The sequence below is a fragment of the Mastomys coucha genome, unplaced genomic scaffold, assembly GCF_008632895.1.
Source record: "Mastomys coucha isolate ucsf_1 unplaced genomic scaffold, UCSF_Mcou_1 pScaffold18, whole genome shotgun sequence".
NCBI lineage: Eukaryota > Metazoa > Chordata > Mammalia > Rodentia > Muridae > Mastomys > Mastomys coucha.
In genome coordinates this window covers 14244590-14267953 of record NW_022196900.1, presented here as the reverse complement: position 1 = coordinate 14267953, position 23364 = coordinate 14244590, and the positions used below count along the sequence as shown (strand labels likewise).

Here is a 23364-nt window from a genome sequence, read left to right as displayed (position 1 = left end):
TCGGGCTCCTTCCTCATTAATAAAATTATGTTGACTCATACTTCCTGGATCTTTAATGTCCTAGGTACAATGCTAAAAGACTGGCATGCAGTTGGTTTTGTTATTTTTTAAGTCTTCTAATGAACCATTAGGGTTATGTGCTATCAAATAAAGAAATGTCAGAAACACTGGCTAATTCCCAGGGTTTCTTGACTAGTGAGCAATGTGAGTTCCATTTTCCAAGGTTGAAACCCTGAATACAATCTTCTTTCTGACATCAATGCTTCTGTCAAGCCTCAGAAAGATGGTGACTTCGAGTACCATCCCAACTCCCTCCAGCAGAGACAACCATCTCTACCATAGACCCATGGGACTAGGTCATTTCCTTCATTTGCTCCCATTTCATTCTCCCTCACACACAAATGACAAACATATAACTTTGTTACTATTATGTTCAAGCTCTTTAAGTTATTGGCACACACCATCTGGACCTATGATGATGCCTTATGGACTGATGGGCAGTGAGTGAGTGAACGCCTCTCAGCAAAGACCTCATATTCAGAGAAAAACAGACTGATTCTTAACTTTCCTGGTTGTTAGGAAAAAGTGTGAGGTAGACACACAAAGATTTTCTGCATATACCAGGGCATGGTACAAAGAGCATTGTTTGAAGCTTGGCAAACCTGTTAGTCCCAGCTCTCCTACAAAGAGGTTAATACAGGACCTGAGGACAACTCCTTTAGCCTGTGTGCATCTTGATCTCCTTATGGAAGGGCCATAGCCCTGCACACAGCAAAGGACCATGGTAAGCGTGAAAGCGCTGCAGTACTGTGCAGTCCACTATGGGAGAACACAACGTGCGCCAAAGCATGCCACACAGAGCACAGCTGCATATTATCACATTCTACGCAGGAGGACTGGTTTCATGATCAGTGGGGACTACAGATAAAAGTTTCCTGAGAGGAAAGGATATGCGCTGACTCATCAGAAGACTGCTTGGAGAGAATGAAGAAACCTTCTAAATAAGGACATCATAACTAAAAGCAGCGAGGCTGGAGAGCAGATGCTTTTCTGAAAAGGCCACCATGCCCTGAGAGTGGTCCTTTCTTAGTTGAAAAAAAAAAATCAGTAAAATGAGTAAAATGACGGCAAAATCCAGAGGGAATTTTAAACACAATGCCGAAAGAAAAGAATGATAAATTGCTAAACAAAACAGAAGTAATTACGAGGAAGCTTACATTGCTTGGAAGGGAAGTTGGCATCTCTAATGAGGGATGAAGGGTTTGCTGTGGCAGATCTTACTGAAGCACAGCCTCGATTGTCCTTAACCCACTGCTACTGTTCCCACTCCAGCATGGCTGTCAGCATGATAACACATAGCTAGACACAGACAGAAGTAGTAACTTTGGGAATTAGCCATTGTCACGTGGCTATGTGGACATGGATAAAAAGCTGAACACCACAGGACTGGGGGTTTTACACAACTTAAAAAATACTGTCTGGTCCCTAGGGAGCTTTCAAAACCAGAAAAATGCCTTAGTATTATTTCTCAGAACAGCAAAAACAGTCACATGATTCTGAAGAAAACAAAACACCACAGGATCAGTAATTGCAGAGCAACACCCAACGTGGTGAGCAGACTATCGGGGAACATACGATGGTGTGACTACCAAGATGTGGGACTGCAGGTCAAGAGCCAGGCATTTACTAACCATGGACTCCAAGCTTCGAGATCCTGATTCAATGAATGTATCACTCAGACACAATTTTACACAAATCATCTACCATGAAATGGCGTGTAAGCCCAGCAATGTAGCTGACACATAGATTCTTTGTCCAAACCAGAGGTGCCTATTCAATCAGAACTGGGAAACCAAGAAAGGAAAAGCACGGCTCAGGTGCATTAGGAAGAGCAGAACAAAGCTCATTCGTGTCCAGTCTGCATCAACTGTACTAAAAACTAAGCAGGAACATCCAACCTCTACTAATTCATCCACTACATCCTCGAAATGTATTTCAGTAATATATTTTAGTTTATGACAAACAGAAAATCCCCTTTGAGAATGGCAATGTGACTGTTGACTGGGGATACAAAGCTCAGTAAGTATATGCTGTGCATATCTGAAGCCCTGGGCTCAATTTCCAGAACCTCAAAGGAAATATAAAAGAAGCCCTTTGACAATGTCACTGTTGAAAATATAAGAAAACAAAACCATCTTGAGTCACTCTGATGTAGTAAGGCGGGGCCACTGACTATTGTAGCCAGCCTACTTACAGGTGTGGACCAGAAGGATCCCACAGCTCTGCATTTGCTTTCCTCTGAACAGATGGGGAAGGCCCATTTGACATTTTTTTTTTCCAATTACCCAGTAAGCCATTCATCAATCTTAAGTGGAACTCATGGTACTTAAAAAATAATGAAATAACAAAAATTGGCACTACTATTCCAGCTCATTTGTTTACTAAGTAATCTTGGCTCTTTAACCTCTAAAAATGAAATAATACATAAAATATTGAGAGAAAAAGTAGAATGAAGATCGGTGGTATAGTTCTTGTTTTGCATGGGTTAAGGCAGCAGGTTTGAGTGCCCCAAAACACCATATACATATCTATATCTATCTATCTACATCTATATCTATATTCTAAAAAAATAACTTCCAACCTAGAATTTTACTCAAATATTAGCAACACATAAGAATAAAATACAAGGGCTAGAGAGATGGCTCAGTGGGTAAGAGCAATGACTGCTCTTCCAAAGGTCCTGAGTTCAAATCCCAACAACCACATGGTTCACAACTACCCATAATGACATCTGACGCCCTCTTCTGGTGTATCAGAAGACAGCTACAGTGTACTTATGTATAATAATAAATAAATCTTTGGACAACCAGAGAGTTGACTGGAGAGAGCAGAGGTCCTAAAATTCAATTCCCAACAACCACATTAAGGCTCACAACCTTTACAGCTACAGTGTACTCACGTACATAAAATAAAAATAAATAAATCTAAAAAAAAAAGAAGGATAAAACACAAGCTGGAAACCTAGTTTAACAATAATAAATACTTATTCTTGCAGAGGACCTGGGTTCAATTTTCAGCAGACAGCTCACAACCATCCACAACTCCAGCTCCAAGAACTCTGAAGGCAACTGCATGAACACAGCACACATAAACACACACACACACACACACACACATGTGCGCGCAGCACACGTTATTTTAAAAGGAGAGAAACCTTTGTCAAAAAAAATTAAGAAAAAGTGAAAGTTATTAAAAATTTTGCTGCATAAGGATAAATCTGAGTAAAAGAATAGATAAACAAATAAGAACTAGGAAAGAATCCAATACTATCAACTCAGTAAATCAACAAATCTTTAAGATGAATAAGGGATAAGTTATTATATATTCTTCAATAATAGCTCTAAATGCAAACAGCCATAACTTTCCAATTAAGATACATTCAGGCTGAATAAATTAAAAACTATAATCTGACTACTCTTTGCAAGAAACTCACCTTACTGGCAAACACACACACACACACACACACACACACACACATGCACACACACACACATGTAGGGAGCTAAAAGGTATCTCAAAACACATGTTGTAATTATCTTCCTATCTAGCAGTTCAATCCAAACTTAGCCAGATGAGATAAAGGCCACATAGTAACAGAGGGAGCAGCCCACAAAGACATGGTGGAGCATGCTTATCCTAACTGTTCTGAAGGCTGGCTAGGATAGGGAGTTCAAGGCCACCCTAGATTACATAGTAAATAATTTTCAATACATATATACCAAATGATAACATTATTGCACATAAAGAGACAGGCAGGTCCAGAAACAATACTGGGTGACTTCAGTATTTTCAGTACATCACTCTAATAAGGGAAATGTTAAAAAACTCAAGTAGAAAGGGCCTAAAAACCGGAGCTTAGATAATTCAGAGTTAGTCAACTAGGTGAACACAGAGAAACCAATTAGTCATGCGTGCAAAGAAACCCAAGCAAAGAGCAGAACAAGACAATGTTTACCCCCAAGGACAACAAATCATCAAATACTCCATGATTCAGCTGAGAGCAGGCACTTAGTCATGATGTAAGGACTGAACATTAATCCAGAGTCATAACATTCTGTGGCAGAACAAGGGTGCCCACAGGAAGGGTGTGCACAGTGGATAGACAGGGCTGGAAGAGCTCAGTCCTCATTTCCCAGAGTGGAAACTGATGCTGAGAACTGAAGAATGAGGGGGCCATCGCACATGCGTGCTACAGATAAAGAACCGACCCAAAAGACTCAGAATGATGGCCTCGGGACAGCAAGATGATGGAGGAAGAGAGGTCACTTTTCTTGTTTTAAATGGCAATAGCTTAGGGAGATGGCTCAGCAGACAGGAATGCATACCGATCACACAGAGAACCTGAGTTCTGTCCCATCACCCACATCAGGTGATTCACAACCTCTTGTAATTCCAGCTTCAGGGTGTTCTACTGCATGTGGTCTCCCTGGGCACCTGCACTGACATGCACACACCCACTCACAGGAGCACACATATACACATAATTAAAAATAATAAATTTTTAAAGATAAATGATGAACACTAAAAATATTTAGTGTTTTAAATAAAATGTGTGCATATAGTCTTTTCAAATATAGATAATATACATATAAAATAATATAACATCGCTATGCAATTTTCTAAACAAATCATAAAGAAAAAGGAGTCTAGAACAACAAAAACTGTAGAAGCATGACTTTTTTTATATGGCAGGTTTTTTTACATTTAAAATACAAAGAGACATACACATAGAACTTGGCAAACATTCAAGGCTGGTTTCAGTTTGTCATTCTGTGTGACACAAATCAGGGCCAAATAAAGTTACAAGGACATAGCCTGGCCTTGAAACAGGGTTTCTAATAACTGGAAAAGGAGCTGGCTCCTCCAACAAGAAGCAGTCAGTTCTCAGTGGCTAGAAGAATTTATTATGCAGAGCCTGAACCAAACTCATTTAGTCGACATGATATAAAATTCATGGCTACCTCAGTGCTAACTCTGTTAGCACCAGCCAATGTTTGACTTCTGTAGAAAACTTCTATGTGATGACTTTCTCTGAAGAAGCACCATGCCCAGACTGGACTAGACACTGTTCCTAGGTGAAGCTTGGACACCTGGTACATCTCTACTTCCATCTACACCACGCCTACCCACACTCACTGTCTTAATCAGGGTTTCTATTCCTGCACAAACATCATGACCAAGAAGCAAGTTGGGGAGGAAAGGGTTTATTCAGTTTACTTCCACATTGCTGTTTATCACCAGAGGAAGTCAGGACTGGAACTCAAACAGGTCAGGAAGCAGGAGCTGATGCAGAGGCCATGGAGAGATGTTCCTTACTGGCTTGCTTCCCCTGGCTTGCTCAGCCTGCTCTCTTATAGAACCCAAGACTTCCAGCCCAGGGATGGCACCACCCACAAGGGGCCCTACCCCCTTGATCACTAATTGAGAAAATGCCCTACAGCTGGATCTCATGGAGGCACTTCCCCAACTGAAGCTCCCTTCTCTGTGATAACTTCAGCCTATGTCAAGTTGACACACAAAACCAGCCAGTACACTCACCCATTGATTATTAACCTAAGTTCGAAAAATACTTACATTTGGTTACAAATCACCTAATATATACCTGAAAGCAGGCAAGGTATAAACACAGGCAGGAATGAGAATATATGTGTGAGTAGGAGGCGGTAGGAAGTTAGACAAGGTGGTATCCAGTGTTAAAAAGTGGTATGAAACACTGGGCTCCTGGATTCTGTGATTCCATGGCTAGGGATCATTAAGCAAATACTGTACGCAGAAAGCAAGAGACTTGGGGACCATGACATGAGCAGTTGAGCTCTTGGTAGTGACAAGACAGAGATCTGTGACTCAGTCAAATGGATAAAAGCAGCAAAGACGACCTGACTAGTCAACAATAGCAAATGTTCCCTTTTCTCGTTTTTAAATTTTATTTTATTTTTTTGAGACAAGGTATCACACACCCCATTCCTCTCCATCCTGTTCCCTCCTGCATACACACACCAGAATGATGTTGACTATGTTAAGAAAGAGATTCAGCTCAGGAACACTGACAAAGGCCCTGCTTCCCTCCACTGTATCTCTTTAGTGACATTCAGGAATAGTTATGTGTACTGAGATAGTCTAAGGATTGTTTTAATTTCCAAACACATACGGGTACAACACACATACAACTCTGGCACACCTGTAGGCTGATTGGTGCTTTTCACTGTACCTGGCTAATGGCTTCAACAGAAACAGGGCTAGCAACAAAGTCACATGGACACAGCATCGTCTACTTTCAGAGGAAAGTCTTGATGTTTAGTTGAACCCACCCAAGTGGCACAAGTCAATAAATGCTCAGCAGAACCAACACACATGGCCAACTCACAAGCTCCTTTCTATTTATGGCATTTTTGATTGATGTTTTCTCTTCCACATGTTCTTTCTACTCTGAGAAATTCCTTACTCCTGCCCACATCAGAGACAAGTCATTTTTGCAACTCTACTGCTGTCCACCCTGTTGGTGGCACTTCAGACAAAAGTACTGAGGAAATGGCTTCCCTCATGTTCTTCTGCATAGTGGGCCAGCAACAAGGACATGTTGATGAGGACAGGAAAGAAGAAGAACCACATTCTTAAAATGACTGACATATGCCAATGTACCTGCTATAGTTGGGTTGGGGTGAGGTCCAGAGGGCTCTTTAATATGCTGCCCTTCCACCGGCTATAAGCAAGACCTTCATTAAGAGTTCACCATTTTAGCCAGGCGGTGGTGGCACACGCCTTTAATCCCAGCGCTTGGGAGGCAGAGGCAGGCAGATTTCTGAGTTTGAGACCAGTCTGATCTACAGAGTGAGTCCCAGGACAGCCAGGGCTACTCAGAGAAACCCTGTCTCGAAAAATCAACCAAACAAACAAACAAAAAAAAAAAGAGTTCATCATTTTAATTTTCAGTTTCCATTCCATTTTCCTCAACTAACAAGTTCTACTTAATACTGGTATTGATAAGTATCATTAGCTAAAGTTTTGGTCTTCAAATACCTTCACCTCCCTCCACATGCCTGGTAATTCATTACTGGCTTGGGTCTATCTAACATCAAGCCTGCCTTCCACTCATTATAGAATGAGAGGGCTTTGATCAGTAGGTCCCTTCCAGGTGGTCAGTCAGTGTAACTGCCACTAGTGTGTTGGGGCAAACCTGAAGGAAAGGAGAAGAAAGCCCCAAAAGACAGATAGCTCCCCTCCCCTCCCCCCTTGCTTTGGGTTTAGATCAGTAGTTCTCAACTTGGGGGTCAAACGATCCTTCCACAGGAGTCTCCTAAGATCATCAGAAAACACAGATATTTATATTATGATTCATAACAGTAGCAAAATTACAGTTATGAAGTAGCAATGAAAATAGTTTTATGGTGAGAGGGGTCATACAAAATGAAGGACTGTATTACAGGGTGGTAACATTAGGAAGCTTGAGAACCACTGGCCTAGACAGTCCCAAAGCAGTTTAGATTAAGGTTTCTTTTGTAACCCACTTGCCATTTGTAATTTCCTTGGTATGATGGTTGTCTTTATTGCAAACTTCACAGAGTTCAGATTAGGTAAAGCACACCTCTGTGTATGTGTATGGGTTTTCAGGGAAAAGGCCCAGCATGTCTACGGGTAGTACCTTCCATGGGCTGGGGGCCCACATGCAATACATGTGGAGAAGGGGAAGGCTGGCCAAGTACTTAGATTCCTCTTTCTCCACTTCCTGGCCTGCCATGATCTGAACTGCTCTGTTTAGCTTTGCCCTACCAGCCATGGTGACTGACTGACCCTCTAAAACAGTGGTTCTCAACCTTTCTAATGCTGTGACTCTCTAATACAGTTCCTCATGTTGTGGTGAACCTCAACCATAAAATTATTTCATAGAAGCCAAACATGGTAGTGCACACCTTTAGATGCTAAATTCAAGGCCAGCCTGGTCTACAGTGTGAATTCCAGGACAGATAGGGCTACGCAGAGAAAGCCTGTCTTGAAACACCAAAACAAATAAAAATTATTCCACTGCTATTTCATAACAAATTTTTCTAGTTATGGGCCATAATATAAGTATCCGATATATAGTATATATGACATGCGACTCCCAAAGGGGTCAAAACCAATGGGTTGATAACCACTGCTCTAAAACCAGAAGCTCTCAATCATAACACCCCTCTTTAATTTTTCCATCAAAGATATTTTGGTCAATGAAGTACATTGAACTCACGGCTGGAAACCTCAAACCACCCAAATAAGAAACAATGAAGGCAGGGTCATGCTTTCCTGTGCCTGTCACCACAGCACAAGAGCACTGTGATCTCAAGGCAAGTGTGAGAAGGAGAGGGCTGGCGAAAGTTTAGGTGGTTAAAACAACCTGCCATGCAAGCCAGACAACTCCTGAAGGTGGTCCTCTGCCCTCACACGTTCAAAAGTTAAAACAGCAGTTAAGAGTACTGACTGCTCTTCCAGAGGACCTGGGCTCAATTCCCAGCAACCACATAACCATCCGTAATTCCAGTCCCCGGGGATCCAGTACCCTCTTCTGAGTTCCCTGAGTACCAGGCATGCATGTGGCATAACATACATGCAGGCAAAAATATCTACACATATAAAATTAAGACAATAAAATTTTTTTGTCTGGCGTGGTGGCAAAGGCCTTTAATCCCAGCACTTGGGAGGCAGAAGCAGGTGGATCTCTGAGTTCAAGGCCAGCCTAGTCTACAGAGCCCAGGGTGGCCAAAGCTATACAGAGAGAACCCTGCTTTGAAAAACAAAACAAAACCAAAAAAGAAAATGAAAATTAACAAGAAAGAAGAATGGAAAGGAAAAGGAAAGAGAGAAGAACTTCATGACATCATGTTTAATGTGCTCAGACTTTAAAGGTGTGTGTGTTAGGGGAGGAAAGCTGTTATCTGACCCAACAAATTTCTTCTTTTAAAGATTTTTTTATCTTTTTATTTTATATATACAGATGTTTTGCTTGTGTGAATGCCTGTGTACCACCTGTATACAGTGCCCTTGGAGGAAAGGTCATTGGATCCCCTGGAGCTGGAGTTACATACAGATGGCATCAGCTGCCATGTACTTCCTCTGTAAGACTAACTAGTGCCCTTAACCACTGAGCCATCACTCCAGCCCCTCCAACAACACAACGGCCTTATTGCTTTACCATATCCATCTTTGTTGTCACTCAGGATCATGGAATTGAAAAGCAACATCTCAATCAGGTTTTTCAAAGTGAACTCTGCAGGATATAAATCCTTAAGGAAAGGTTCAGGATGGATGATGTAAATAGAAAGGGTATTTACAGGATAGATAAGACTAGTGCAGACCAGGGAAGCAGATTCTCTCCTGCACGTGAGGGTGGGGGGAGGGGGAGGGATGTCCTTTTACTATGTTAGCATGTACTATGACTCCTCAAGGCAGGGCAAGGAGAAGGCAGAGGTAGTAAGGAGTTCTCAACTTTTCCGATTGCAAACACATCCCTGGAGGAACGACTGCATAAGCCTCCACGCTTCAGGAGCATGTGCTTTAGGGAGTGATCAGGTATTCTTGCAGAAGTAATTTGTATCTTTAAGTGAGACGGACAGAATATGAACAACCATACTTGGCAAGAGCTAATACTAAGCTGCAGCACCGGAAGGCTCTGTTGATTCTTAGCAACACAGGGGAAACAACTGTTTCCACTTGTTTACTCTCTCAAATTAAACTGTATTTTAAAAAGGTTTAAAGTCCCACCAAACTGGAATCCCACTCACTTTTAAAATGAAGTGCCTTCTTAAACTATTGTTTCCAAAACTTCCTAACAAAATCTTATTGACCATTGGCAATTGTCTCAAAACATCAACAAACTGATAAGGTAAATATATATATTTATAAATGTATATATATTCATAAAGTATAAATATATATGTATATATGTGTGTGTATATATACATATATACATGTATATATATACATATATATATATATATATATATATTCATACATACATAGGATGATAGAAAGAACCAGTGAGTTCTGGAGGAAAGACAAGATCACAGTCATATTAACAAAACTACTTCCATGATAAACTTTCTCAGCCCTAAGTTCTCAGAGGAAAACACAGGAAGGCCCAGGAGGAAATGCAGCCACTGGCTCTTAAGTTTTATAAAAAGCACTCACACTGACACTGCTCCAAGTTTGTATACACTGCCCAACATACGCTTTTTAAAACTTACTATGTAATATAATTTAAATTGATGGGGAGGGTGCCACAGCACCTGATTAGAGCCCAGAATATGTCCTTCTCTCCTCGCACCATGTGTGTTTCAGGACATTGTTCACAGGGTCCCTTTACAGGCTCCCAGTGCCCTCTCCCCACATTTTAAAAAGTAAAATAGCACACTTAATCTCCGAGCTCACATAACAAGAATGATGTATCTAAGGTACAGCCATCCCACTGCCTAACATAGCAATTCTTGATCAAAAGTAAGGGGACGATAAAGGAACAGGGAATGCCCTCAGAATTAACTTGGCTTTTATACTACTAGGTGGCTCTGAGGTAGCTACCCAACCTTCCTTGAGCCTGTCCCATCTATAAACTGCAGCTAACTCAGGTGCCCACCTTCGATCTGAGAATACAATAGGAAAGGCGTAAGCTAGGCCCTCCAATCAACATACAGATGTAATTGGCAATCTCAACACCTGGTCCCCACTGGGTGGTGCTATTCTGAAAGGCTGTGGAGCCTGTTTGGCAGAGACTGGTTATTGAGAGTGAGTCACTGAGGGGTAGATCTTTGATGGCTATAGAGCGCCTTGCCTCCAGACTGCAATCTCTGCTTCTGGATCCATCAAGATATAACCAAGCTAGTGCCTCATCTGTGGCAAAAGGGAGTTGCCTCAGACTCTGTGTCTTCCCCCACCAGGATCTCTATCTCCCAAACCATTATCCAGCACAAGTCTTTCCTCTCCAAGTCACTATTAGTGCCTTCCCCTGCCCCTTGGCAGCTACCCATCCTTGAAGCTCCTCCCTGCTCATGAAGTAAGGCGTGTTCCAAAACCTTCAGTTAACTAGATGCACTAGCCGGAGGCACCAAGAACAGCATCACTTCTACTGAACCCAAACAAAAGTCAATTGTCCTCCCTCTCCCCATTTACTAGCCCCATCAGTTCCCAAGCTATCAATCACAACAGCCTCATGCCAGTGCAGAGAATTTCTGAATGCCAATCAAAGCATGTCCTATCCCTCCTCATTACCCTTCATGTCCACATTCAGGGCAGGAAAGCCCTTCTTCAACTCCACAAGGTCTCTTCGGTTTCCTCTGCAGCCTCTGCCTTGCATCAATCTCCATAAGCTCAGATACACAGTTATGCAGGTCTTCTGTAAAAACCTGTGGTTGCATTTCCCATCCATTCCCATATGAGCACCCTCCCTTGACATCTCTTACCATACTGACATGCAGGAATTTCACAGCTCTCTCCGCTCGCGCTGGAGCAGGCATCCTCTCCACTGCTGTTCTTTCTTCCTTCTCCCTTCTCTACCCTCTCATTCTCTCTCAATCCAGGCCAGGTAAAGTCATGTTCAGGAAGCCAACTGTTCACCCCTGCTTCCTCATTTCCTCAGCTTCTAAGTACCAACCTGGAATCTGCCTATTACTATTATCTACTCACCCCCCCCCCAGTATTATTGGAATGTTATTGGATCCAGAGTCCGTATTCCAAACTAAGGTACCAATAACCTAAAAAGTCAGCCCAAATGAGTGACCTGGTCTTGGGACTGAAATCCAAGCCTGTGGTCTGGCAGCTCCCACGCTCCTTCCGGGACTTAATGGTGCTCAATCCTCTGGTTCTCACAGCCTCTCAGAGGAGGGATGAAAACCTTGGAAGCAGGCCAGCTGCCACTTACCCACTAAGGGAGGATTTAGTGGGCAGTGGCCAAGTCCAATATACCAAATGCAAATGGATTTTATATTTTAAAAAGGAAGAAAAGTTTTTTTATCACAAAATAGATAGTTAAACCTGAACTCTTTTGCTGTTATAAATAACACAACAGGACCCACTCGATAGCTCAGCAGATTAAGGCACCTGCCACCAAGCCTGACAACCTGACTTCAATCTGAAGAACCCACGTTAGGGAGGATTGACACCCACGGCTTGTCTCTAACCTCCACATGCATACACTCACCCAGAGTAAATAAGCAGCAAGCAATGCCAACACTGAAGTATCACTGCACACCACAGACTACTCTAGATTACTAGGGGAGGTCAACGACTTTCTGAAATGGCTTTTAGTATAGGTTGTCAAGCAATACCCCAAGGGGGTTACTCCAATTTATTCAGCAAATCAATAAAGTCTATTTGAGTCAAAACCACAAGTGGCAATTAATATTATTCTGTTAACTTGTATCAAGGTCACTGGCATAAAGGGGTGCCCCTCCTTTAGCCTGAGTAGTAACGAAATTCAACAATTTTACACATTAGCTGTTTACTTCCATTTCCAAAATTCTACTTATTACAGAGCTATACTTGGTGTTCAGAGGGAGCCAACTTTCTATTGTAGGGATATTCTAAATAATAAGAATCTTCATTCTCACTGGTCTTATAAGAAGAAAAAAAAAACCCTGAAATTAAGCAGGTAAATAAAAAACTAAGGGGCACTCTGCTTTCTGGCTCTAATCTTACTTTCTGCTCAAGACCACAGCTCTAAAGTTTATCAGGAAGTAGGAAGAAACAGAAGGAAAATGAAAAGTTTCAAGGAGTATTAAAGAGGGAAAAATGACTCCCGATCTGACAGAGCTAAAGAGCACCCGCAGATGAAAGAATTCTGGCTGGTAGGAACGGAAGGGTGAGAGGGCTGGGATGGAAGAGGCTCTTCCAACCTTCAGGCCCTCCTGGGACCACTCTCCAAACCGTAATTAACTATGTAACCACACTCCAACCTCAGGAGTTCTTTACTGAAGCTGCCCTCTGTCAGCCAGAGAAAGGGGCAGTAGGCATGGTAAAGGAGAAAGGGCCTTCAGCGCGGCTACAGCCAGCCCTGCCTGCTGAAGGTGAGGCGCGCTATGTGTGACTCAGAACTGGGGACTGCCAAAGGTTTCTGTTGGAATTACACAAAGTTTTAGAAAACACCATGGAAATTATTCACAGACAGTAGAAAACAGCAGAGCTACTAGCTCTTACACCCTCCCCCCACCACTATGATTCCTGTTCCTTACCCAGCCATCCCTCCACCATTGGGCCCTCCCACTTGCGGCTGTCTGTCCTACTGGTGTGTGTGACTTTGCCCCTACCTGACTTAAAAAGAAATTCTGGTTAGTCCACCAGATATATCCAACCTTCTGACATGGCAACATGTTGCCATCTACAAAGTTCACACTGGAGAACTGCACAACTATCAAACACACACATAAAAGAAATCCCATAATGCTTCTGTAAGTTTATGATTTGTGTTATGCTCCATTCACAGTTATCCAGGGCATGTGGGCTGCAGACTGAACCAACTACTGGGTCTTTGTTTTCACCCTGCTAGATACTATACAGAGATGAGAACTATAACCTTCCCTAATTCCCACCCAAGAAAAGCCAGTTGAGATTGTTAGAAAAGTCCATCTGGAAAGACCCAGCCATCTCCAGATCAGAAGAAAGAGCAGGGTGTGGCTGCTCATACCAGCAATCTCAGGACTCAATAGGGTGAGGGAGAAGCAGGAGTCTGAAGCCAGCCTAAACTACAAGTGGGACAAAGAGAGACACAGACACAGAGAGAGGGCGGAGAACAGAAACCAGGAGAGATAGGAGAAAGGCATCCTCGATACTTGCTTTTAAGAATCATCCTGGAGTCACTAAACACACTGAGAACTAACCCCCTCTCCGGGACCAGACAGGAAAGAATACATTTCGTTTAATGTTTCCAGTATTTGGACTTAAGTGTTATTTACTTCTTTTGGCTACATTGCCCTAAGTGACTTACAATGAGGAAACTTGTTCATGTTACCACAGTACCACAAAATAAAGCAAGCAATCCCATCTCTTGTTACTTAAGCATCTTGAAGTGGTAACCTTTTTTGATTTTTCCTGTCTTCATGCTATGTTCTTTCCTTGACGTTATACAAATGTACAGAGGAATAACATGTGTGCTTAACACTATGTATCTGGCAACCTTAAAAATAAGAATACGGGGTGGGGAGACGGAGCAGCCTGTAAAGTGCTTGCCTTGCCAGCAGGAAGAGCTGCTGAGTTCGACCCCTAAAGCCCAAGTGAAAAGTCTGGAGAGAAGCTAATGCCATGCGCTGGCTCCCCACCAGCCTTTCCCAGTGAGTGAGTGCCTGGCCAACAAGAGACAAGCACAAAGGCAGACAGCTCGAAGAAGAACACCGAAGACTATCCACTGGTTTACAGCTTTACACCGTCTACTTCAACTAAATGAAGAAAACAAAAAGTAACAAAAGGGAAAAAATTATGTTTTAAGAGCCAGCCATGAGCCACAGGCTGTCTAAGGAAACAGCTAATATTTTTTGGGTCTTCCTCTAAAGAATTTGTTCTTAAGAAAAAAAAAGTCTGTATTGAATTTTAAAGAGTAGAGTTGGTAAAGTTAACTTATAATGCATGTTTACTTTGTTCACAGACTTTCCAAGGACCTCTGTGTATCAAATGTCAACTAAGCAGTGTCCGGCGGGAACACACAGGGCAGAAACGACCATCTTTTCATCAGCCCAGGACAGAGCAAGAGTCAGCAAACACTTCATGCAGAGGACCCAGAGTTAACACTGGTCCTGTATGCAGCTCTCGTGAGAACTACTGTCCTCTGCCACTGAACAGTAGAGCAGCTGCAGACAGGAAGTACAGCTGTGCCAAAAACAAAACCTTACTTTGGAACAAGGACATCCAAATTTCATATACTTCTCATGAAGCAATATTCTTCTCTTTTTATTTGCCGCAGCCCTATTTGTCTGGATCACCTCATCAAAAATGTAAACGCCATTCTCTGCTTGCAAGCCATATAAAAACAGGTTAGCAGGTCAGGCTCTATCCATAGGCTATGGTAGGCAGACTCACAGTCTAGACATCAATAGTAACTATAATTATAGGCTAACTGCTATTACATGTTCAAAAGGAAAAATCCAAGGCAATGGAGAGTTTAACGAGGAGACATGGCCTGCACTGAAGGATCAGAAAAGTTTTCCCAAAAAGTGAATTTTAGGATACAACTGAAGGTAACCAGTCAAAGACCAGAGAGAGGGAGGAGCAAGGAGCCTTCTCCATAAGTGAGCATAGATAGACAAGCTGTGAGAGAGTAAGGCATAGGACCTCCTGATGATTCATGAGTCTAGGACACTAAGGGGAGAGAGGCACAGAGGGCACCGGTCCATCTTGTTGATTCCAGGAGAATCTAGTCTTTGTCCCCAGAATAATCAGAACCACTAAATGATTTTAAGTCGGAGGGGAACACAGCCAATCAATTCAGACTTTTCAAAGACCATTAAGACTGCAATACAGAGGAAGAGGAGATGGAAGCCTTGAAAGGTCACAAGGTACTGGCTAAAGATGGCCAGCTCAGAGGCTGGCAGTGAGCCAAGGCAAGATACAGTGATGGGCTTGGTGAACAGAAGATGGTCTCTTCGTGACTCAGGCTTTCTATGCCCGCAACTACTGGTGTCATTCAGTGAGTCATGAGATGAGGACAAACCTGGAGTCCAACTTGAGTTTGAAACACTCGAGATGAGTATCTACACAACGTTCCAGTGTTAACACTAATGAGTTGCTAGTAACAGGTCAGAAGAGGTTTGTTTCAATGAGGTGATTCAGTTTGGGAACTATCCTCACAGGCTGTAATTGAAACCACTGGGGATGAAACTGCCTGGACAAAGGTGATTCTCTCAATCGCCACTGGGTCACTTCAAATGTTGATGCCCAGACAGCACCACTGAACCAGTTAGACCAGAATCTCCAGGAGTGAGCCCCAGGCACTGACATTTTTAAACTTCTCCAGGAATCCTAATGTGTAGTCAAGGTTGAAAATAATTATCAAAATTAACAGCAAGGATGCCAGCTATCCCATCACCTAGTTCTCTGACCTGACAACTTCATGTTTCTAAGTTGCAGTTAGGATCCACAGAGTAAGAAGAGGGCAATACTGCTTTATGTGTTGCATTTCTTCCAGTCTATGAAATGAGGTCCAAACCTACAAACCCAGATGTCCTCCTTCCTCCATGCTCTAATGAGGAGGGAGCAAGGGAGAGTAGGGGAAGTGACCAATTACCAGTAGTGTCTTAGTTAGGGTTTCTATTCCTGCACAAACTTCATGACCAAAAAAGCAAGTTGGGGAAGAAAGGGTTTATTGAGCTTACATTTCCACATTGCTGTTCATCACTAAAGGAAGTCAGGACTGGAACTCAAGCAGGTCAGGAAGCAGGAGCTGATGCAGAGGCCATGGAGGGATGTTTCTCACTGGCTTGCTTCCCCTGGCTTGCTCAGCTTGCTCTCTTATAGAACCCAAGACTTCCAGCCCAGGGATGGCACCACCCACAAGGGGCCCTCCCCACTTGACCACCAACCAAGAAAATGCCCCACAGCTGGATCTCATGGAGGCACTTCCCCAACTGAAGCTCCTTTCTCTGTGATAACTCCAGCCTGTGTCAAGTTGACATACAAAACCAGCCAGTACAAGTAGCAAAACATATGTGTATAGTAGTATTTTTAAATGACAATGCTAACTAATGTCAAAAAGTATGGACAGAACTTGCTAAGTCTGCAAGCATTCCCATTGGATAAGCCCTGAGCATACAATGGACCTCCCCAGTTCCAAACTGCAGGTGGATCAAAGTGGTATGAAATTTAACTTGGAAATTCTTTGATACAAAGTCGACACTTTCTTGCAGATTCAAAAAAAGAAAGTGCACAGCAACTTTAGATTTAGCAACTGTGTGTGTGAACAGTGAAAAAGCACACAAGGCAGATGCAGAAAAAGCTGGGCATCTCTGTTACTGAAGCCACTTTCTGAATCTCCAAGTCTCAATTTCTTCAGTTGTAACATGAAAGTAAAATCAATCTGAATTACTAAAGACACAAGAACAAGAAAATGACTCTGAAAATAGGTAACACAACATAGCACTTCAATATTATCTCCCAGCCAATTCTGACATTAACTTTTTAACACACTGGAGGTTTGTTTGCTGGAGGCAAGAGTTTGCTATGTAGCCCAGACTGGCCTGGAAATTCTCACTGCCGCTGAATTTGTAGCAATCCTCCAGTCTTCTGAGTGCTTAGATTATAGGCCTGGCCACCAACAAAGCTTGCCTTACACATTTCTGGCATGATCTTTTATGCTTCTAAATGAAGTTTCCTTCCCAGATCATCTTTTTAATTGGACAATTTAGTCTCTATCAGTGATTCCACTAATCCTCCAATTTCATTTCTATCACCTGACATCAAATTCTACAAAGCAGGTGAGAATACAGCATTACAAAAGTATTATAAGACAGTCAAATAGTAACAAGTAAATACTCCTGATTGTTTTTAAGGCAGCATGCTAAGCAACTAAGAAATGGCAGTTAAAGATGTCACCTTCAGTTTGAAGAGCTTGGGACAAGATAGTGCCCAAGAGTCTTCTAAATTGAGGCCCACAACAGGTAGTCTCTTCAACTAGGAAGTCAGTCAGTCAGTCTGTCTGTCTGTAACTGGAAAGTAAGTCAGTCTCAGTCTCTGTCTCTCGCTCTCACTCTCGCTCTTTCCAATTCTGAGGTTAGAAGGAGGACACTGAATCTCAAAGGCTTGAGAAATCTCGCCTCTAAAATACTGCTGTGAAAAATAATGATCTAGCCATTAAGGACAAAGACATACAGCAATTTGCTAAGTAATATCCCACAAACCCCCTTCATTTACACTGGTTTGTCAATGGGAGAGAACATTTAATAAATCTGAAGATTTACAAGGGAACTTTGAAGTTTAACATTACAAGAATAGAAATTATGTATAGCAGGTTATAGCAGAAGAAACTAATTATGGACAGATGGGGAGAAATGTTAACACTCTTAGTGAGGATTAATGCTGTAAAAAGAAACTCCAGAAACTCTCCAGACCATCTTACTTTGATATCCCCTTCAAACAGACTTTTAGGCAAGGGGTATCATGTGCTGGGCTTGTTTTGAGCAATTCCCAACAATGTGTAATGGCTATTATTGAAGCCAGAGAAAAATCTCCCTAAGAGTTCTGTAAGCACCCGTATTACCATGCACTCTTCTTAAATGTATGTGTCTAATACTGTACAGATTATTTTGCAAATAATTTGCTTCCTTGGCAGTGAAATACCTGCATAGAATATGATGTTTTAATTTTAATTCTTAAAGTGGAATAATTATTTTGATGGAAAATTATGATACCCAGTTATGGCTAAGGGAAAGAATAGTAACTGGACTGCAAAGGATCAAAGTCCAGAAGCCCATAAACTCTTTTATGAGCATCTGCAACACAGTAAAAGACTAGGAGGGGAAGCTATACTTCAACACCCAGCTCGAGCACAAAAATAAAGTGTACTTTACATACACGGATAAAGTCTAGCTTCAAAGTTTCTGGGGATATCTCTGAATGTCTATCATATTTTGATTGGCTATACGGGGCATCATCAGAGCTTACATGCGAGTCTTTTAATATGCTACAGTCACTGCACCTACTAAAATAAAATATACACACTGAGCAAGGTGTCAGGAGCAAAGGCGGAAAGCTGCCTCATTTTACAAACGAGTAAAGTGACAGAACAAGAATAAATGTGGTCTCCCACAGTAAAATTTAACTTTACAAAGTTGGGCTTTGAGTTCAGGAGAGGACAGTCTGGTGGAATTAGACTATCAAACTGTGGAAACGGCATGACACAGATCAGGGCTGGGGGTTCGCAATCAGTGACTTGCTAGACAAATGTTCAAATTTACATATGCACGCCATTCAGTAACTGCAGCTGAGCAACTCTGTAGCGTACAGTGAGGCACTGCATAAATGGAAAGCTGAGAGAGGAGGAAAAAAGCAGATTCCACACTCAAGAAATTCACAGCTCAGTAGAAAGCAGAATCAAACAGATTCTGCCTGAAAATACACTCGTGACCCCTAAGATGAGCTCAGTAATATGCAGCCCTGCATCTAAAGAACATTTAAAGTTGTGCCCCTATTTTATTTCAACACAACATACATAAATACAAGAGCATTCTAGGTGCCTGATGCTTCTGAGATGAGGGTTAAAAACATCAGGGGATCGAGAATACTTCAGAAATGAAAATGATGAAAAAAAAAAAAAAACCTAAAATAAGAAAAAAAAAATTGATGGTGAGCCCCTGCACATTAAAAACCTGCCTCGTCGCTCCACTGAACACTTCAAGTCCCTAACGCTGAACTCAAAGCATGTTGACAACTGCTGATTGGTTACAAAAATCCAGAGGGGGAAAAAAGCACACCTCAGGTGCATGACAGGAATCTTGTCTGTGGAGCATGGCATGCAGAAAACAGTGGCTGTGAGAAGTGGGAGAAAGGAGAAAGGAAGCAAGCGTTCTGGAACACTACAGCGTGGAGGCAGACGACCCCATGACCCACTGCCCATTTAAAGTGGCGTTCTGGGGCAGAACCCATCCCTCCCACACTATCCTTCATGCACTGAACAAGCCATCCATCCATAAGCTATCAATACTTTGCTGTCTTAAAGGCATTTCACCAGCAAATGAGCATGCACAGTAACCCGATACTGAAAAGAAAGGTAATGTGAAAGACACATTTTTGCTGAAAACTCTATGTAAACAACTATTAGATGAGCAATGGCCAACTATTAATAGATGCACCCCCTGCCTAAATCCCCAACCAGTTGAAAGGTATGTGTTTTTCTACACCTCTATATGCTAATAGGAAAGCCCTAATCCAGCCTTTCTTAACACCAGGCACACGGGTTTTCTTTGCTATCCTAACTGAATAAGGTTTAACTAACTAAACCAGTCAGCCTAAGAACTGGACAAACAGGATCAATGCCCAATAAGCCACAAACGTCCTCCACTGTCTCCAATTCTAGTTGTTTCTGTGACAGATCTCAGATTTTTCAGAACAAGTATGCAGGTTATTTAAAACTGAGTTATATATAGTCACTTAGCACCAAACACTTCTGTGTCACAGATGCTACATCTCTAGAGGAATTTTTTTTTCCCAAAAAACTAGCATTTTTTCCTTCGCCAAGAACCAACCAGTCTTTATTTCTAGAAGCAAGCGCATACTTCTCCCCACCACCACTACCACCACCACCACCAAACAAACAAATCACAGACTACTGTTAAATTCTACGCTAATGAAACTGTGGAGAAACATCCCAGGCGTTGTCAGAGCCTATTTTTCATACACCACCACCAGACAGTTTGATGCAGTATTCCTGATTGCTTTTTATCGTATTTGTAAATACACTCACTAATCCACTAAATTAGGTAATTTACAAACAGGTCCTCTCAGTTATTAGTGGCCAGCAGTCAAGTTCTATTACATCTGATCCTTACACAGTTGTCCAAACATTTCCACCCAGGTTAAAGGCTCTGATCGGAAAGAGAAGGCGGCTAGCGAAATTTGGATGGGGGCAGGGTGGCAGCTGAGAGAAATCTCTGCATCTCAGCCCTCAGCGACAACATCCAGCCAGTGCCCACAGAAAAACTAAATTCGGCACCTCTTCCTCCTGTTACACTGGCAACAAAGAGGGAGTTTCCGTAAGGCTCCCGTCACCCACCAGGTGCCCAATCTCCTTCCCAGCCCAGTCCCCGCGCTCCCGCAGGGGCCTCGGTGCGCCGAGAGGCCGCGGTGCCCGGGGTCAAGGCACAGAGGGGGGATGGGATGGGGAGCGAGCGGGTGGGATCTGTGAAATGGGCCCTGGAAGGGCACGGGGACCTACAGAAGCACCTGATCCCGGCTAAGGGGACCGCAGGCCAGGGGAAACGGGCAGCTTATTAAATGGAGCCGAAACTGGAATAAGGTTGGAAGAGAGGTGAAGAGCCCAAGCTGGGGTGCACCTTCTGGGGACACGGAAAACAGTCTGTGGGTGGCGGGGTGCTCAGCGGAGGTGGAGAGCAGGCAGGCGGGCCCCAAAGCGAGGCTTGGAAGGGTATGCCTTCCCCGGCCGAGCGGGCGCCCGGGGCGCCTCTACCTGCAGACGGGCCGGACGGGCCGCTCAGGTGCGAAAGCGGGGGAGGGAGCGCAGCGGGCATTGGGGGCCAGGGCACGGAGCGCAGGGGTCGGCGGGGACCGGAGGGGCGCAGGGCACCCCAGGGGCGCGGAGGGCACGGCTCCGCAGGCGCTCACGGCGCGGGGTGGCATCCGGGCGGGCGGCCGGGAGGCGGGAGCCCCTCACCTGCGCGGCGGAGGCGGAGCTGCAGCAGCCCATGGCGGGGCCGGAGGAGCCCGGAGGCGGCGCCGGGCGCGCAGCTACGCCCCGGAGCCCCTCGGCATGCGAGCCGGCGGGCGCCCGGGGAGGGCGCGGCCTGGCCCCGCACGACTCGGCGGCGACGGCAGCGACGGCGACGGTGGCAAGAACTCAGGAGGCGGCGCGGTTCGGGGCAGGCGCCGGCCACATCCCCCGGCGGCGGCGGCGGCGGCAGCGGCTGCGCGGCTCCGGCTCCGCTCCTGCTGCTGCAGCTGCTCCCCAGCGGAAAGGGGCGGGCGGCGGCGGCGGCACCTCCCCCTGGCCCCCGCCTCCCACCACCCGCGCCCAGTCCCTCTCCCGCTCCCTCTCCCTCTCCCCGGCTGCAGCCGCCTCCTCCTCGGCGCCGCGCGCGTCTCCCATCAGACTCCCCGCCCCCAGTGCAGCGCCGCGCCGCGCCGCGCCGCGCGGACGGCGGGGCGACGGCAGCCAGAACGAGGCCGGGCCCTTGGGCGCGCGCCGGAGCCTGCGCGGCGCCGGGCCCATTTCGCGGTGGCACCGAGGCCGAGCTCTGCCTCTGGGCCAGAGGGCGTCTAAGGCCGAGGCTCCCGTCGACCCGGCGGGGCTCGCAGACCAAATGCAGCCGGCTCGCTTCCGGACGCGCGAGGCACCGGGAGGTCATCGGAGGTCGCTCCTTCTCCCCGGTGGGCGCGCCACCGAGGTCACTGGCCCGAAGCTTTTTAGGGCTCTGGCGGCTGCTTCTGTGACCTGTACATGCAAAACCTCGCATGGAGAAGGAATGGATGATGGAAGAGGAAGAGGGGAAGAAAAGAAAAAAATCATCTGTTGCTCCTGTTCCCATTTTGCTGATGTGGACACTAAGCCTTGGAGGAGGCCGATAGTGAGAGCACCCAACTGGAAATTGAAGTTCAAGAGCCAGGAATGGGAGGGGAAGGTAGTACTCCAGGCCCTCATGTCAAAGCCATGTTAGATCTTCACTAAACTTTCTTACACATGGTAGCGCGGGCACACACATAAACACACGCACCAATTCATGTTTAAAATATTAACCGAGGCACTCACTATATTATAGTCCAGAAATTTATTGGCACTAAAATTAAACAGGCGATAAAAGGCAAAGTTGTTACTCTCTTGTTAAAAAAATAAATAATACTAAACCTGTATTAATATGCGCTGGGGTAGCAACAAGTTAGATATGCACAACCTTGAAGAAATTTCCAATGCCAGAAAGTCTTTAGAAATAGTGTGAAGCGAGAGCAGTTTAAAAATGGCGAGAATAAACAAGGTCATGGTTAACTGTCACGGAAACGTGCAGGTACCCAACACTCATATAAACCTTCTGGTTTTGTTTCATATTGTCAAAGTGTTGCAAAGACTGGAAGGGAAAGGTTTGTTTGCAAAGATACCAGAGTGAGACTCCAGAAATGCTGCCTTGTCAATAAAAGACAGATTTCAGAGTGACTCAGACTCAAAAGGGAAGGTGACCGTATGTGCACGGAAAGAAGTCTAAACATGGGAGTGGGACTAGGGAATCGGAGTGGTTGAGGGGAATGGAAAGGAGACAAAACACACACACACATACAAAAAGAGAATTCCCTAGTTAGTGTTTTGCATTACCACTTCCTGGGTCTGCAAGTATGGATGGCTTGTTCCTCCAAACCTCATGTTCCTCTGTGCAGTCCTGATAGAAGGGATGGCTGCGAAGTGTTCGTAAGATTAAATAATGTGGGTAAGCAGCTGATAGGTCAATGAGTAAGCCCTCAGCAACAACTACTTGAGATCCTTGACTTTTCTGAAGTTTGACCTGAGGCTCTTTCCTAGGCACAGAATGAATGACTTCTAAGGCTTCTCTACAGGTAACCATTGGATCATTAGCTAGAAATGAAGAAATAAAGCATTAATTGCTGTGGATCTCAATTCTGTCCATAAACTCCACAGTAAGATTG

At 44.2% G+C, this 23364-nt stretch overlaps 1 protein-coding gene across 6 annotated transcripts in view; it reads right to left on the bottom strand.

The window, feature by feature from the left end:
- Positions 1 to 23113, bottom strand: part of Slc44a1 (solute carrier family 44 member 1) — a 197111-nt gene extending 173998 nt beyond the window's left edge. For 3 of the 6 annotated variants that reach the window (XM_031377416.1, XM_031377415.1, XM_031377413.1), the window contains exon 1: positions 23036 to 23113. In XM_031377416.1, the coding sequence (XP_031233276.1) occupies positions 23036 to 23083 (48 nt within the window). In that variant the 5' untranslated portion in view covers positions 23084 to 23113. Of the gene's footprint in view, positions 1 to 21388; positions 21775 to 23035 lie in introns of those variants that run through there. The other 3 variants (XM_031377414.1, XM_031377418.1, XM_031377417.1) reach the window with 3 other exon arrangements.
- Positions 23114 to 23364: the final 251 nt, after the last annotated feature.